Source organism: Eulemur rufifrons, chromosome 2 (genome assembly GCF_041146395.1).
Source record: "Eulemur rufifrons isolate Redbay chromosome 2, OSU_ERuf_1, whole genome shotgun sequence".
Lineage (NCBI taxonomy): Eukaryota > Metazoa > Chordata > Mammalia > Primates > Lemuridae > Eulemur > Eulemur rufifrons.
The window spans coordinates 47,231,730-47,249,236 of record NC_090984.1 but is presented as its reverse complement, the minus strand read 5'-3'; the positions used below and the strand labels follow the sequence as shown (position 1 = coordinate 47,249,236).

At 42.7% G+C, this 17,507-nt stretch overlaps 1 protein-coding gene across 1 annotated transcript; it reads left to right on the top strand.

Annotated features, from left to right (window-relative positions):
- The first annotated feature begins 10,606 nt into the window (after window positions 1–10,606).
- On the top strand, window positions 10,607–17,507 carry B2M (beta-2-microglobulin). The gene is made up of 4 exons (XM_069483929.1): window positions 10,607–10,749; window positions 14,420–14,698; window positions 15,272–15,299; window positions 16,983–17,507. The coding sequence occupies exons 1-3, from the start codon at window positions 10,680–10,682 to the stop codon at window positions 15,283–15,285; spliced, it is 363 nt and encodes a 120-aa protein (XP_069340030.1). The 5' UTR covers window positions 10,607–10,679; the 3' UTR covers window positions 15,286–15,299; window positions 16,983–17,507.

Sequence of the window (17,507 nt, the reverse complement as noted above, 5' to 3'; positions counted from 1 at the left end):
CAAGAACTTCGTAATAACTTACTTTGGCATTATTAACAAAAGGACCAAATGGTGAACTTCAATGTTCCAGAAGTGATTCATTAGGCTGTCATAGAGACCAGGTCTTAATGAGAAACATTTGCTGCTTGTAGATTTTCATTCTGAAGGGACTTCCTGTATGGAAAACAGGTGGCCCAGGGTTCAGTCTTTAAGATCACAGCCCTGCCGTGGCTGTTTGAAGTTTCACTTGGGACCTAGTGGCTTTTGTGCACGTTTGTATACTTGCCTGAAGTCTCATATGTCTACTGATCCCCTAGATTTTCTAGCTTTCTTGCCATAGTTTAATTATGCTAAGTTTAACTAAGCTAAGACCGTTCTAGGCTTGGAGTACAGCCATGAATAAAACAGGTGCTTCCCCCAGCCTCTTAGAGCTTCCTATAGAATAAGAAGTATCGATAGGCAAATAGGATTGTTGGATTAGATAAAAGAATGCATTGGAAATGTTTATATTTGCTACATAAAACAGCTAAGAACTGTTCCTCTTTTATGGGGATTTTTTTTTTTTTTTTTGAGAGAGTCTCACACTGTCGCCTGGGCTAGAGTGCCGTGGCGTCAGCCTAGCTCACAGTAACCTCAAACTCCTGGGCTCAAGCCATCTTTCTGGCTCAGCCTCCCAAGTAGCTGGGAATATAGGCGGGCACCACAACCCCCCACCCCCTCTAAACCCGGCTAATTTTTTTCTACTTTTAGTAGAGATAAGGTCTCACTCTTGCTCAGGCTGGTCTTGAATTCCTGAGCTCAAGCAGTCCTCCAGCCTTGGCCTCCCAGAGTACAAGGATTACAGGCATGAGCCACCACGCCTGGCCTTATAGGGAAATTTAAAATCCATTGTTGGCTAGGCACGATGGCTCACGCCTGTAATCCTAGCACTCTGGAAGGCCGAGGTGGTGGATCGCTCGAGGTCAGGAGTTTGAGACCAGCCTGAGCAAGAGCAAGACCCTGTCTCTACTAAAAAATAGAAAGAAATGATTTGGACAGCTAAAAATATGTATAGAAAAAACTAGCCGGGCATGGTGGCACATGCCTGCAGTCCCAGCTACTCGGGAGGCTGAGGCAGTAGGATCGCTTAAGCCCAGGAGTTGGAAGTTGCTGTGAGCTAGGCTGACGCCACGGCACTCTAGTCCAGGCAACAGAGCGAGACTCTGTCTCAAAAAAAATTAATAAATAAAATAAAAAAGCAGTTTGCAGAGAAATATAATGCAGAATGATTACATCTTTATAAACATATTTATATCTATATATGAATAGACAAAGTCTGAGAAAAAACATAGTTGCATTAGTAGTGGTTATCTTTGGTTGGAAGAGTAGCAGGTGATTTAAATGTTTATCTTTATTTTTACCTATATTGTTTATTCTTACCTATATTGTCTGAACTTTTCATAATGGCCATGAATTTTATAGTTAGAAAAAAATAAAGCTATGTGGAAAAGCTTTTTAAAATATCAAACAAAGAAAATGCCCAAACAACAAACAAGGAAAAAAAAAAGATCCACCTCTGTTGGCACCTGCATCACAGTCTAAAGGATAAAGTTCGTGTTCTTTTCCTTGGCATCAAGGCCCTCTGCAGGCTCCTCCTTAATGTCTCCAGGTAGAGGCAGTTTCCTGGTATCATAATCTACTTCTTTTTTTGTTGTTGTTTGTTTGAGACAGGGTCTTGTTTGTCATCCAGGCTGGAGAGCAGTGATATGATTGTAGCTCATTGCAACCTCAAACTCCGGGCCTCAAGCGATCCTCTCACCTTGGCTTCCCAAAGTGCTGGGATTACAGGTGTGAGCCACTGTTCCTGGTCTATCCTAATCTATTTTCAGATCTATAAATCAGAATGTATGAGCTCCTCAGAGGAGGAACTTTCCCCAGTGCAAACCCAGTGCTGAGGAGCTACTGGTGTAACAGAGAGAATGGCCTAAAAAGGTATAAAAATGTTTTCTGTCTCTTCAAAACCCTCTCACCCTTTTTGAGAACTAAAACCTGCATCCCTGCCTCAGGCCAGTGGTTGGAAGAGGCAAGGGAATGTCCTTTGTTCTTTGTGCCACAGGAGATGGTTCAAGGGAATTGTCTGGGTGGAGGTCATCAGATTGTCTTAGCATTAACCAAGATGGGATGAATCAGAACCATCGACTATAATTGGACAGCAATAGCTTGCAGCTGAAAAGCTCCCCTTTAAAAGCTCTGTATTTCTGCTCAGAGGCAGGACATTGGTACTTTAAGACAGGAGTCTACCAACCTCCTCATTTCCCAGCAAATTAATACACTTCTCTTTCCTTCTCTTCAAACCATTTGTCCTCATTCTTCTGATGCAGCCTCGGGGACAAGTGCCAAAATCAATAACAGAAGGAAGCCAAAGCTTTGGGATATCTTTGTCTTGGGGGATAGAGATCCCTCTTGTTATTCTCATTCCCTTTTTAACACTGGCAACAGCAGGTAGAGCACGAATGGTCTGGCCCATTTGGAGTGTGGCATCTGGGAAATGGCCCAGAAATGGCAGTGCCAGTGGGGCTAAGACCTGTCATTCTCACATGGTGTGCTGAGCCCACCTCACTGGGGCTGACTGGGCCTTGTTGGGGGCAGTGATAGGAGGGGAGGCCCAGGGCTCCTGACCACTCCAGGCTTCAGCAAAACTCCTACCCCTCAGCTGTAGAGCTGATGATATCCTGCCTTCAACATGAGTGCACCCAAAATGTTCTCTGTGGCCACAGTCTGGTTAACCAAAATGTAAACTTGACTTTGAAAAGGCAAATATTTACACTGAACTCAGCTCTTGGCAACCAAGGCCCAAATGTGCATGATTCTGGGAAAGGGGGCTGAAATGGTTTTCTATTGCTGCTGTAACAAATTTCCATGAACTTGGTGGCTTAAAACAACACAATTTATCACGTTATAGTTCTGTAAGTCAGAAGTCCAACACAAGCCTCATGGAGCCAAACTCAAGGCATCAGCAATGTGACATTACTTTCTGGAGGCTCTAGGGGAGAATCCCTGTTTTTGCCTTTTCCAGCTTCTAAGGGCTGCCTGCATTCCTTGATTCACGACCTGTTCCTTCATCTTCCAAGCCAGCATGTTGCAGCTCTCCAACCATTCATCCGTAGTCACATCTCCCTCTGACCACAGTCAGGGACACGTCCTTTGCTTTTAAGGACCCATGTGATTACATTGGTCCTACCCAAACAATCCCTGAAAATCTCCTCACCTCAAGGTCCTTAACCTTAATCACATCTGCAAAATCCCTTATGCCATGTAAGGTAACATATTCACAGGTTCCAGGGATTAGGACATGGACATCTTTTGGGGGGGGGGGGCGGGCATTATTCTGCCTACCACAGATATAATACGGAGAAAAGTCTAAAAATGTTAATAACTAGAAGACAATTCTGTATATAATGTCATGGAAAATATCAATGGTATTTTATTAAGTGAAAATAAGCAAGTTCAGTAAATACATACGAAATGATCCCAATTTTGTGGAACCTCCCCTTCCTCTCATTAAACTGAGTAATATGGTCACTGAGCCACCTCCCACCTGTCCTGGCCTGGCTTCTGGGACAGATGGTGGGCCCGTCTCACCCACTCACAGCTGCAGGGCATCAGAAAGCAGAGGAGCAGTCCCACCTCAGGCCTTGCTATCATGGTTTGTTAGATAAATAGATTTTTGGCTAATGTGACATGCTAAATTGTCTTTTAGCAAACTCATTTGTGGCAAGTTGATGCACAGTTAAAACAATAATAGTGACAACAATGGTAATAAATAATGAAATAAAGAAGGATCACAAGCCCACCAAGCTGTCTACTGGCTCTCCCTTTGTACCCTGCCTGCTCCTCCTGTGCACATGAGGGGATCTTGTATACACATCCCTCACAATTTTGTACTATGTGTTTTGTTTTTAATTTCTGATTCTATAGTAAGTAATTCTTCCTGGTTTTGTCACAGTTCTCTTTTAGGAAAAGAATTTAGAAAGGTCCAAAATACCAGAGTAGAGAGCACCTGACTTGATGCAATTGGAACAGTACTAGGGGACAGCAAGAAAGGACCACATACACCAGCTGACCAGAGGCGAGTGCCAGCTCAGCAAGATGGAAAGTGGGAAGCACGGCTGAGGCGAATTTGCCGAAAGGGAAAACAACTATTTGGAGGACAATTTCGATTTTTAATAGTGCTGCATGGAATCCAAGGCAAGCTAGAAAATATCCCAGTTAGAATTCTGCAGTTTTAAGTAGAAACTAAGATGAAAAAGACCCAAGTATTATACCGAAAAGGGGGAAACACCCGGTAAAGGAGGGTGTGCCAGTAAGTTAGTAACTGGATTACAGTTTTCCCCAGGGGCCATGCCCAATTCTTGGCGTCTGGGGCTGTCCGATTGCCCCCACACAGTTAAAAGGGCTTCACTTCAACATTTACCTAATCCATTTCTCCACCTAGGTTGACAACTGATGCTACTTCTGATCCTTTTTTTATGCTTTCAGTGGGTGTTGTGTTCTAAACAAACTATAATAACAGTCTTTGTAACATACAATTTTAAAACTCCCACCTTCCAAACTATATACAATGTATCAATATATATCCATGAATAGATATGCACCAAAACTTAACAATGGTTTCTGAGGGGAGGAGAGCAAGATGGGAGGAGACAGATGAGGGCAACTTTCACTTTTACTTGATAGACCTCTAATTGTGTGCATTTTTACAATGGTCATACATTTATTTATTGGGCTTATAATTAAGGATGAAAAATACTTTAAAATTGTGGTTATTACTAAGAGAGGATATGGGAGAAATTAGCATTTTATGCTTCTGTACTGCTTGATTTTTTTTTACATCAAGTTTGTATAATTTTCCCAATAGAAAAAATTGGCAGTTGATGGAGTACAGTGGTTACACACAAGCTGTGAGGCAGACAGATTCCCTGCCAACCAGATAGTTCAACTTTCTCAACTTTTGTTTCCCATTTACTCTCACCCAAATAAGGGTAACAGTACTTACCTCATGTGGATCTTGTGAGTTTTTTTTTTTTTTCTTCAACGTACTTAGTAACTGCCAATAAAAAAAACTTCCTGTTTGTGTTCTATTTTCTTTGGGCCTGTTGCCCTTTATGGAACAGCTCTCGAGTCTGAATAATCAGCATGAACACCTTAGGTAGGAGCTCATGTATTAATTATTGGACTAATTTTAACTCCAGATTGGAATCTCCTGGTGGGCAGGGTCTGGTGTCTTCTTCCCTTTGGATTCCTTACAGTGCTTACATTTACCACAAAGCCTGCACTCAACCAACATTTGCTGAATTTAATAGAATTAACACACAAGACAGAGGATTTCCAGTCCTGGAACAGATCTAACCAGCAGGTACTTTTGAGAAGGCAACAATCTTCAAATTCCTTAAATTGTACCATTTAGTAATGGTTATCTCTGCCTTGTAGGATTACTGGTGGTTTTAATTTTCTTCTTTATAGCTTTTAGTATCTTCCGGTTTTCTATCATGTGCACATATACTTTTGTAGACAGAAAAAAATGTCAGTTAAAAAAAATGTTAAAAAAACAGGCCGGGCGCGGTGGCTCACGCCTGTAATCCTAGCACTCTGGGAGGCCGAGGTGGGCGGATCGTTTGAGCTCAGGAGTTCGAGACCAGCCTGAGCAAGAGCGAGACCCCACCTCTACTAAAAATAGAAAGAAATTATATGGACAGCTAAAAATATATATAGAAAAAAATTAGCCGGGCATGGTGGCGCATGCCTGTAGTCCCAGCTACTCGGGAGGCTGAGACAGGAGGATCGCTTGAGCTCAGGAGTTTGAGGTTGCTGTGAGCTAGGCTGATGCCACGGCACTCACTCTAGCCTGGGCAACAGAGTGAGACTCTGTCTCAAAAAAAAAAAAAAAAAAAAAAAAAAAAAAACAGTTAAAAAAAACATCTTGGTGCTGGTTCCTGTGTATCTACTTCCCCTCACCTTCTCATATGCCTCTATCCTTGCCCTGGTCTCCGCGCCTCCCAATTATTACACCTTTGTATGAACCCCTTCTCAGAAAGTGCCCAAAGTGAGCCAGTGTGGTGGTGCTTGCCTATAGTCCCAGCTACTCAGGAGGCTGAGGTGGGAGAATACCTTGAGCTCAGGAGTCCAGCATAAGCAACATAGCAAGGGAAGGAAAAAAAGTGCCCAAAGTGATTTTCTAGTGGAAAGAATGAGGCCTTTACAATTAGGTGGACCAGTGTTTAAATCCTAACTCATTGCAAATGTGGGAAATAGCTTACCTCTCTGAGTCACAGACTCCTTGTCTGTAAATGAAAATAACACTCACCTAGGTTGTCATGTAGTTTGGGTCAGCAGCTTCACACACTTTAGTATGCATATGAATCACTCGGATTCACAAACTTTAATATGTATATTAATCACCTGCAATGTTGTTAAAAGGAAGAGTCTGATTTAGTAGGTCTGGGATGGGCCCAAGACTCTGCATTTCTTATTTTATATTTTTGAAACAAGATCTTGCTCTGTCACCCATGCTGGAGTACAGTGGAGAGATCATAGCTCACTGCAGCCTCCAACTCCTGGGCTGAAGCAATCCTCCTGCCTCAGCCTCCCCAGTAGCTAGAACTACAGGTGCGTATTACCATGCCAAGCTATTTTTTAAAATTTTTTGTAGAGATGGGGTCTCACTATGTTACTTAGTTTGGTTTGATGCCTGGCTTCAAAGGATCCTCCCATCTCAGCCTCCTAAAGTGCTGAGATTACAGGCATGAGCCACTGTGCCTGGCCAAGACTCTGCATTTCTAAGAGCTTCTACATGTTGTTGATACTGGTGATGCATGAATCACATTTTGAACAGCAAGGGATTAATTACATAACATTTGACAGAGTCCAGCACAAACGACCTATCAATGCTTGTACCTCTCCTTGCTAATTGGCCTGGCTCTTCCAGCTGTTTGGATGAACCCATCTCAGAAAACTGCTGACTGAGATCCACTCAGGTGCAACCCAACTCATTTGAACTTTAACCTATTCCTATTTTCTCCCCACTTTAATATCCTTCTTTTCCTTTGTGGTCAAGTACTTCATTCTTTTTTTGTTTGACAATACAGGTTATCTGTGCGTTTAGGGTTTGTCCTTTTTTGTATCTGCTTGTGGAGGTTTATTTTGTTTTGTTTTTTAGAGATGATGGTCTTGCTATATTGCTCAGGCTGGATTCGAAATCCTAGGCTCAAGCAATCCTCTCGAGTAGCTGGGACTATAGGTGCAGGCCATGGCACCCAGTTTTGTCTTTTTAAATAGTTACAATTGACATACAATAAATTACACTTCGAGTATACAGTGAGTTCTAAAATATGTACACACCTGTGAAACCATCCTCAATCTGAAGATAATGAATATATCCATCACCTCATTCTCCTCATGCTTCCATGATCTTCTTACCCCCTGGAAGTCACTCATCTGCTTTATGTCCCTATAGACTAGTTTGCCTTTTCTAGAGTTTTCTATAAACAGAATCATGTAGTTTATACTCTATTTTGCCTGGCTTCTTTCATTCAGCATAATTGTTTTATCCATGTTGTTGTATGTATCAATAGTTATTCCTCATTTGTTGCTGATAGTATTCCACTGCATGGATACATACCACAATGTTTTTATCCATTCACCTGTTGACAGACGTTTGGATGGTTTCTAGTTTTCCACTATTACAAATAAAGCTGCTGTGAATATTTGCATACAAGTCTTTATGTAGACGTATGCTTTCATTTTCTCGTGGGCATGTACCTTCATGGAGCAGCTGAATCTTATGGCCAGTGTATGTTTAACTTTTTAAAAAACTGTTGAACTGTTTTCCAAATTGTTTTTTTTTTTTGAGACAGAGTCTCACTTTGTTGCCCAGGCTAGAGTGAGTGCCGTGGCGTCAGCCTAGCTCACAGCAACCTCAAACTCCTGGGCTCAAGCGATCCTCCTGCCTCAGCCTCCCGAGTAGCTGGGACTACAGGCATGCGCCACTATGCCCGGCTAATTTTTCTATATATATATTTTTAGTTGTCCATAATTTTTTTTTTCTATTTTTAGTAGAGACGGGGTCTCGCTCATTGCTCAGGCTGGTCTCGAACTCCTGACCTTGAGCGATCCACCCGCCTCGGCCTCCCAGAGTGCTAGGATTACAGGCGTGAGCCACCACACCCGGCCTCCAAATTGTTTATACCTTTTTATATTCCCACCAGAACTGTATGAGAGTTCCAGTTATTCCAAATTCTTGCCAACAGTTACAGTTTTGAACAAATGCTCATTGTAAAAAAAATGTTAGAGAAATTCATACAGGCAAGAAAAAAAAAAAAACCCTCCATCTGTTAATTGCACTATTGGGAGCTCACACTATAAATTGTCATGTTTATAGATTTCCAAAATTTGCCCTCTTCCGTAAATAGTGTTCTTGTTTTTTAAAAAAATAGTTTTATATTTCATTTTCACTTTCACTATTCAAAACATGTCCTCGATGGTAAATCCAAGAAAAATAATCCAGTAATTCCCCACACACAGAAAACTGAAAAATAGGCCAGGCCTGTGGCTCACACCTGTAATCCCAGTACTTTGGGGGGCTGAGGCAGGAGAATCATTTGAGGTCAGGAGTTCAAGACCAGCCTGAGAAATGTAGTGAGACCTCATCTCTAAAAAAAATAGAAAAACTAGTGGCGTGGTAGCACATACCTGTAGTCCCAGCTACTCTGGAGGCTGAGGCAGGAGGATCCCTTATGCCCAGGAGATGCAGTGAGCTATGATGACACCGCTGCTCTCTAGCCGTGGCAAAGGGCTAGACTCTGTCTCAAAACAACAAGAAAAACCAGAAATAGACTTTTCTCTGTTTTCACTGTGTTTTATTGCTTTTTAAATTGGTTTTCTAAGTGAATGAGTCAGAATCAATCTTCAATGGGTTTTAAATTTATTATTTTTCTTTCATGTAGTAAACAAGGAACAAGAGGCAAAAAATAGCCCTGTCTCTTCCTATAATCCTAAAGCACTCTTCTAGTTCAACTCAATATTAACATTTTCTAGTACAATTCAATACAAACATTTCAAACCTTAAATGAGCTTTAAAAAGTCATGAGTTGGGGTGGAGATGGGAGTGCCAACTCATAGCTTTATGAATAACAATTATTGTTATATTTCAGAGTTATAGAAAGGGCTGGTAGGAAAACTAGCTAAGTAACAATAATTATAGTGCTTATTAAACATTATAGAACATTTTTGCTGGGCACTGTGTGAGGCTTTCTCTGTGCGTTATCTCATTTCATTAAGTCTATGGAAAACATTCTATTTTCTCTAGTTTAGACAAGGCCTCCACAATAGGGATTATTAAAAGTAGAAACATATGTAAAAGAAACCCATAAAGTATTTGTTGTGCTCCTTGGGGATGCACAATGCAACTCCTTTCAACAGAAAACCCTGGTGATTTCCAAGATCTTTGCCCCTCCGCCTCCTGATGGTCCACTTCCTCTTCTCACCGTTCCAACTCAGAAAAGATCTGTGGATTTGGCGGCCACGAAATGGCAGCACCTTATTTATGATGTCTTTAGGGTGTAGGTTTTCTTAGTGAGTCTGCCTGTCATTGTCACACTCTTAGAGTCAGTGGGTTTAACTTTCTTTGCTGGGCCCACGGCTGATGCAATCCAAACTCTCACAGTCCAAACTTTCACTGAAATTGCGGAGCTCTTTGTCTTCTGGTGCCTAAAGCAGGAATGCCAGAGCAATCAGGACAGTGTCTGAATCCTACTCTCTTAGCTTTTGATTTCCCTATCCATAAAATGAATGGCATAATTTTTACCTCCTAGAGTTTATTTCTGTATTTACTCATTCAGCTGAGGAGTGCCTACTAGGCGCCAGGCGCTGTTCTAGGGTGGTAACTCTAAGGGAATTATGGACCTGAAGGGTTGTGGGAGCTTTAAAGCTCTAAGCAAACAGTTGCTGCTTTTACTGTGAGTGATCGTTTTCTTTTCCCCACAAATCAGTAGAACAAAGCAAATTACGTAAACAAAAGCTAGGATACAGGGAGGAACATTTTGGCACAGAACTTTCCAAAAAGAAACTTTTCCCTGAAGGAATTCAAGAAAGGTTCTAGTTCGCTCTAGACGGTTCTCTGAGCTGTGCTCCGGAGGCCTTGCGGTTCCTGGGACTAGTTTTCTTGCCCAGAGAATCGGGAAACCAGCGTATTCCCGGGTTGTAGTTAAAAACCGAAGTTCTAGTTCTGCCTGGAACTGTTCAACGCTCTTCATCTTTCTGGGCTTCCGTTTTCTCGAATGAAAACCGCAGGCCAGGCTGGGGCACCGTTCGCCCAGTCCCTTAGCAACTCTGGCGCCAATTTGCAAAGCGAGGGCGCTGGATGAAGGTGATTCAAGCCTTAAGTCCTAGGACAAATGCCGGTGTGCACCCCAGATCGGAGAGCGCGCATTTACAGACGGCAAATCCACCCAGTCCAGCCATGCCTTGCGGAGCATCACGGGACTTACAAAAAAAGGAAACTGAAAACGGGAAAGTCCCTCTCTCTAACCTAGCTCGGCATCGCGCACTAGGAGACGGGTGACGGTCCCAGCCCGTCGGGTCCTGATTGGCGGCGCATCAGCGACATAAAAGTGGGCACACCGGGCCGGGCGGACATTTCTGCAGTAGACGGTGTGCTGGTCACAATGTCTCGCTCCGTGGTGGCCTTGGCCCTGCTGGCGCTGCTCTCTCTGCCTGCCCTGGATGCCGTTCTGCGTGAGTCCCCCCCTCTCCCCCCGCCCTCGCCACCAGCCCCTGTTTGGTCCTCTGGATGTCTCTAACTCTGTGACCTCCTCCCCCAAGTTCTCCTTCCCGGCGGGGAACTAACCCAGGGCTCTAACCCTGGGGAAGCGGTGGGGTGGCCGGGGAGTGGGGAGGGGGTGCGAGCCCGGACTCACTCTCCTTGCTCCTTTCCGCGTGGAGTGGGGTAGGGGGCAAATCTGGCCTGCGGGGCAGGGCAAGTCAGGGCAAAGTTTGGGGTGTTGATAAGCTTCAGAGCGGCCGAGGTGGGGGAGGGTTTTTCTTCCGCTCTTTCGCGGGGCCTCTGGCTTCGGAGCGCAGCTGGAGGGGAGGGCGGGTAGACTGGTCCCAAAGGCGCGAGGTAGGGCTGTGAATGCGAGGAGACAGATGTCTGGGGTTTGGGGAGGCACCGCTCGCGTACGCCGGTCCGCGGCAGCTCTGCTTCCCTCGGACCCAGAGGGTGCGGGCTTCGCGTGGGTGCCCGCCAAGTTCGCCTGCCCCTCGGCACCTGGGATCTGTGTGGGACCAAACCATGGCGAGGAAACGGCGCGCGACGTTTGTAGAATGCTTTGCGGTATTACAGAGCGCTTTCGAAGCATGAACTCACTTGTTCCCATTACATATCTCTTTAATAATCATAAGAGCTACCCGTTTTTGACAGCCTACTGTGTGCCAAAGCACTTTACGTGCTTTATGTCACTTAATTTTGAAAATGCGCCTAGGATGTAAATAGTATAGTTATCATCCGCATCTCACAGATGAGGAAACCGAGGCACCCAGATTTTAAGAAACTTAATTGCACAAGAGCTAAATGGCAGCAGTTGGGATTGAAATGGAGCCTCATCAGGGCCTTTTGCGGAAGCGTGGGCTTTTGGGCTGTTACCTGTGCGTTTTTGCAGAAACACACCTCCCCACCTTTCCGTGGGGATTCTCCAGAGCCAGTGGGAGGCCGTGGGCCTGCTGCCTTTTCTTCACAGAGGGCTTCCTCTTTGGCGCCTTGCCTGGTTCTTTCCAAGATGTATGGAGCCTCTACTTTCAGTTTTGAAACTGAAGTTTCGTTCAAGTCAGGAAGTTGTAAAACCAGCTGTAAGGGTAATTCAAGATGGTTACCAAGACTATCTAGGACACCAAAGATCTTGAGCACTTACTAAATACTGGGCAATATACTGGTCCCTCTAATCTTTTCCCTTCATAAAACCTCCGTGATACAGAATGTTTTGATCATGAGAAAATTACATTTAGCGCAAATACATTTTCTTTTTCTTTTGAGACAAGATCTCACTCTGTTGCCCAGGCTAGAGTGCAGTGGCATCAAGCCTAGCTCACTGCAACCTCAAACTCCTGGGCTGAAGCAATTTTTCTGCCTCAGCCTCCCGAGTAGCTGGGATTACAGTCTCACCACCATGCCAAGCTAATTTTTCTATTTTTTTTGTAGAGACCATAGTCTCATTCTTGGTCAGACTGGTCTGGAACTTCTGGACTTAAGCAATTGTCCCCACTTGGCCTCCCAAAGTACTGGGATTACAAGGCCTGAGCCACCGCAGCTGGCATCAAATACAATTTATTTACAAAATAAAGAATAATACATATATCATCACCATTACTGGTATTTGCTGGTGACATTAGATGTCATTTTTTAAAATAACCTGACATTTTAAAAAAAAATTTATTTTGCAAATTTCCATAGTAATGCATGTTATGCATAGATGAGTTCTGGGAGAGACACAAGAAAACATGTAATGGTGATTTCCTCTGAAGGTCTATTTTCCCCTCTGTTCTGTGTATGAGTTTTGTTTTGTTTTACTGTTGGCATAAATTAATTTTTAAGTTAAGCTTCAGAAGCTTAAATAACTCTCTGAAAGTCACAGAGCCAGTAAGTAATTGAGCCCAGATTCAAACCCAGACTGTCTGATATTTGTCCTCCTCTTAGAAGAGATTACAGTGATGCTGCCTCCTTCCCTCAAAGAAAGAATTCCAGGCAAGATGAATCTGTGCTCTGACCTCTGTGGCACTTTTTAATATTTTTATTATCAGAAGCTCAAATGCAAAGAGCTCTCTGGTTTATCTTTGCTTTTAATTTTATGGAAAAAAAAAAAAAAAAAACTAGGGCTTCATTGGGATTCTCAATCCAGCAGGAGCTAGTGAGGCTGTTGATCTTTCCTTTGATGATAGGGTGTTTCTAGAAAGATACACCTGGTCAAGGTGGCCTGGTACTCTTCCTCCTCCCCCCACCTCCTAGACATGGAGGAATAGCTGCCCTTTAGTGATCATGTACCCTGAATATATGTGTATTTAGAAAGTAAACTATAGGCCAAGTGCAGTGGCTCATGCGTGTAATCCTAGCACTTTGGGAGGCTGAGGCAGTAGGATTGCTGGAGCGCAGGAGTTTAAGGCTGCAGTGAGCTATGAACACTCTACTGCCTTCATGCCCGAGCAACAAACTGAGACCCTATCTCTAAAAAAAGAAAACCAAAAAAGTATATGATATATATATATATATTAGTGTCTATATACTTAGTAGCAGTAACACTTCCTTTTGGATGAAAAATATAGAAATACAATTAATAATATTTTCTTTCTACTTCCCCTTGGATGATCTAGTCATGCATACCAATTTTGAAATCACTATTCCATAGCATTAGGCAATGTATTCCTAACCTGGTTAGTTACAGCAATCACCTGAGGGTGCTAATTAAAAATATAAATCCCACCCTCACATATATTACTCCATTTGGTCATAATGGAGAGTATGTTCTCTCCCATTTGCCATAGTTCTTACCTCTCCCTATTATATTTTATCAAGCCCAACTCAATCATTTAAGGTGTTTTCCAGCTCCTATAGGCATTTAGGTTTTGTTTCTTGGTTTTCTAGCTCATGAAATCAAGTACAAATTCAGATAGAGGTTTGGTGTATAAACTCTGGGCAGAAATAAAGAGGTTGTGTTGTTTGGTAAGAAGATACCAAGGGTTGATCTGCTTAGGAACCTGAGCAAGGAGATAATAATAATAATAACATTTGCCACTTACAGAACAATCGCTGTGTGCCAGACACTTTACTATACATTTAATACATATTAGGAAGTCAGATGTAGAAGTCAGGGTGTAGATTTAGACAGGAGCAGGAACCAAAAAGAAGGGAGTAAACATAAAAAAAATTGAAGGGGCTGAAACAGGATACACTAACATGAGCAATTTGATGCGGCTACTATGGAGGATGTGTGAAGTGAGAAGCAAAGTTTGAAAAGTAGATTGGGGCCAAATCATGTAGACTCTTAAGTGATGTGTTAAGGAATTCTATAGGTGCTGAGAAGCCATCAAAGGTTCTTGAAAGCCTCCAGAGAAAGGCTTTCAGCCTATCCAGCACAAGATATTGCTAGAAATCTGCTAGGAAAAACAAAACAAAACAAAACAAAACAAAACGGCATGTGTAGAAGAACTATGTGGGAAAGATACTAAGTCATGGTTTATTCCTCAAAATGGAGGTGACCTTTTGGGAACATGGAAGCCCGTTTGGCTAGAGTGGAAATGGAATTGGGAGAAATAGATGACCAAATTTAAACTCTTGGTGTCTGATGTAGCTTGAGACCAAGTTAGCCCTAAGTGAAATACTCTGACAACATTCATGTCTTTCCCTGATATTCCCCAGGTGCTCCAAAAGTGCAGGTGTACTCAAGGCACCCAGCAGAGGATGGAAAGCAAAATTTCCTGAACTGCTATGTGTCTGGATTTCATCCACCCCAGATTGTGATTGAATTGTTAAAGAATGGAAAGAAGATGGAAAATGTGGAGCAATCAGACTTGTCTTTCAGCAAGGACTGGTCTTTCAATACCCTGGCCCACACTGAATTCGTCCCCAATGAAAAGGATGAGCTTGCCTGCCGAGTGAATCACACCGCTTTCGGCGGGCCCAGGATCTTTCAGTGGGGTAAGTTTTAAGTTCTTTCCTTAGCTGCTGAAAGTTATATCTGAATAGAGCCATAGCATAAAGCTGCTTTGATCTAAAAAGTGCGCGTACTAGGGTTGTCAGGGAATGTTCTTAAAGCTCTGATTAGTGGTACCTGCTGAGAGACCTCTGCACAGCATGGTCTCTGAACCAGTAGTTTCCCTGCAGTGAGAGCAGGGAGCAGTAGCACTTGCATGAATGCACATGCACTTCCAACACTTCCTACCTGCTGGCTTCCTCTGGCTTTCCTGGCAGCCCCACAAATACTTAGCACCCCTGAGCATCTCAGGAGGGCATAAGCCTTTGTCTGTAAGTCCCACTATCATAGCACCCTGTAATCCTGGACTCTTCTAGTACTCTGGCTGGATTAGGATCTGAAGCTAGTAGGCAGGGTTGGGTCCTACTGGGTAGTTGTAAACAGGGTATTCTTGGTTAGAAATAGCTGCCTATTCTGCCAGCCTTATTTCTAACAGTTTTAGACATTTGTTAGTACATAGTATTTTAAAAATAAAACTTAATGTTTTCCTTTTTCTTTCTCCATTGTCTTTTTCATAGATCGAAACCTGTAACCAGCATGATGCAGGTGGGTTTTTGACCTTAAGAAAATGTTTTTTGTTTCACTATCCTGGGGACATAGACAGCTCTAACGTGATAACTCTCATTGTGTGGAGGACATTAATCAGGGTAGCATTTCAGCAGGCAAAGAAGAATCCTACAGAGTCACATTCCCTTCTCCTGTGGAGTGGCATGAAGAAGGTGTGTGGCCTCAGGTATGGCTCTGCCAGCATCATTGACCCTCTACAGGGAGGGCAGAGGAGTTGCCAGTAGTGTGGCAGGATAGAGGCAGCTGGTTACGCACACCACCTGCAAGGCTTTCATCTTCTGCCATTTCCATATTGGGCAGCTCTGCTGAGAAGACAGCCTTCAAAAGTGAACCACTCTCTTCCTTTGTATAGCAGTTGCTTTATTCTTCAGCCAGAAGGGAGGAGTGACACAGTTCTGCAGATGTCCTATTCCTTCAACCTCTTGTTCAGCCTCAGTGTATAGGCACTGTGTTTGCCTTTTAGAGGCTCCCAGTCCACTAGAGGAGAGAAATGGAAACATTGTTATAACTCGATATAAAGATACTATAATAGTTGTATCTACAAGGAACTCTAGAAGCATGAAATGGCTGGGTACAGTGGCCCACACCTGTAATCCCAACACTTTGGGAGGCCAGGCTGGGAAGATGGCTTGAGCCCAGTAGTTCAAGACCAGCCTGGGCAACATAGCAAGACCCCATCTCTAAAAAAAAAAAAAAAAAGGAAAAGAAAAGAAAAACTTAGCCAGGAGTGGTGGCACACACCTTTAGTCCCAGCTACTTGGGAGGCTGAGGCACTAAGGCAGGAGGATCACTTGAGCCCAGGAGTTCAAGGCTACAGTGGTCTATGAACAGGCCACTGCACTCCAGCCTGGGCAACACAGTGAGACCCTGTCTCTAAAAAAAAAGAAAAGAAAAAGAAGAAGCATGAAAGAGGGAGGAACTTGGGCTTCACTGCATCTTCAGTTTGAGTCCAGAAGTAGAAAATCTAGCTTTCTGACAAAATTCTACTACCCAGGGTACCTTGATGATGAAAACCCATTCCAATCTGCTGTTCTATTCTAGGACAGAGAAAGTGATTTGAGAGAGAACCAGAGAGGTTGAGTGATCTCTCCAGTCTCATAGTTACTAAATGTTAGAGCCAGGACCTGAATTCTAATATGGTCATGTGTTGCTTAATGAAGGGGACACGATCTGAGAAATTGTTAGGTGATTTTGTTGTTACATCATGGAGTACACTTACACGAACCTGGATGGTATAGCCTACTACACATCTAGGCTGTATGGTATACCCTATTGCTCCTAGACTACAAACCTGTATAACATATTACTGTACTGAATATTGTAGGCAGTTGTAACACAATGCTAAGTATTTGTGTATCTAAACATATCTAAGCATAGAAAAGGTACAGTAAACATATGGTATTATAATCTTAAGGGACCACTGTTGTATAGGTGGTCTGTCTTTGACTGAAATGTCATACCAGCATTTTTTCATCTAAGATTTTGGGTGCACCAATGAGACAAACTAATGGGATATACTCTTTGTAATGGGTTTCGAGAATTGTCTGCAGCTACTTTTAAAAAGGTGACCTATACAGCAGAAGTTAGACAAGTTTGGTGATCTATTACTTAAATGAAGTGAATGCATTTGCTAACCTTTTTCTTTCTTTTTTTTCCCCTCAGGTTTGAAGATGCCTCATTTGGACAAGATTAATTGCAATTTTTTTTTCTTTTTAATACTGATATACTTGTATACTTCTTGCATAAAATTTAGGACGTTATAATGCTAACACAGACATCATCTTCCTTATAATTCTATGTTGGGCACTGTCTCTATGTTTGGGGTATGTAGCACTATGAGGGCAACTTAGAGGTGGTACAGGTGAGGTACAGAAAAGGGAAGTAAGGAGAGAATTCTCATGTCCAACATCAACATCTTGGTCAAATCTGAACTCTGCAATCACATCTGCACACAAAGTAGGATAATAAGACAGTTAGGCATGTTTAAGTTAACTTCCAATTTGCTAACTCTGCTTAGAATTTTGGGAAAATTTTTAGAAATCTAATTGAAAGAATTATTGGAAATTGTTTATAATAGATGAAACATTTTCTCATATGAAATTCATATTTACTTCTGTTAAAGTGGGCAAGATGCCATTCTTTTGACTTCATTTTTATTTCACAAATTAAACCACTAATAAATCTTGA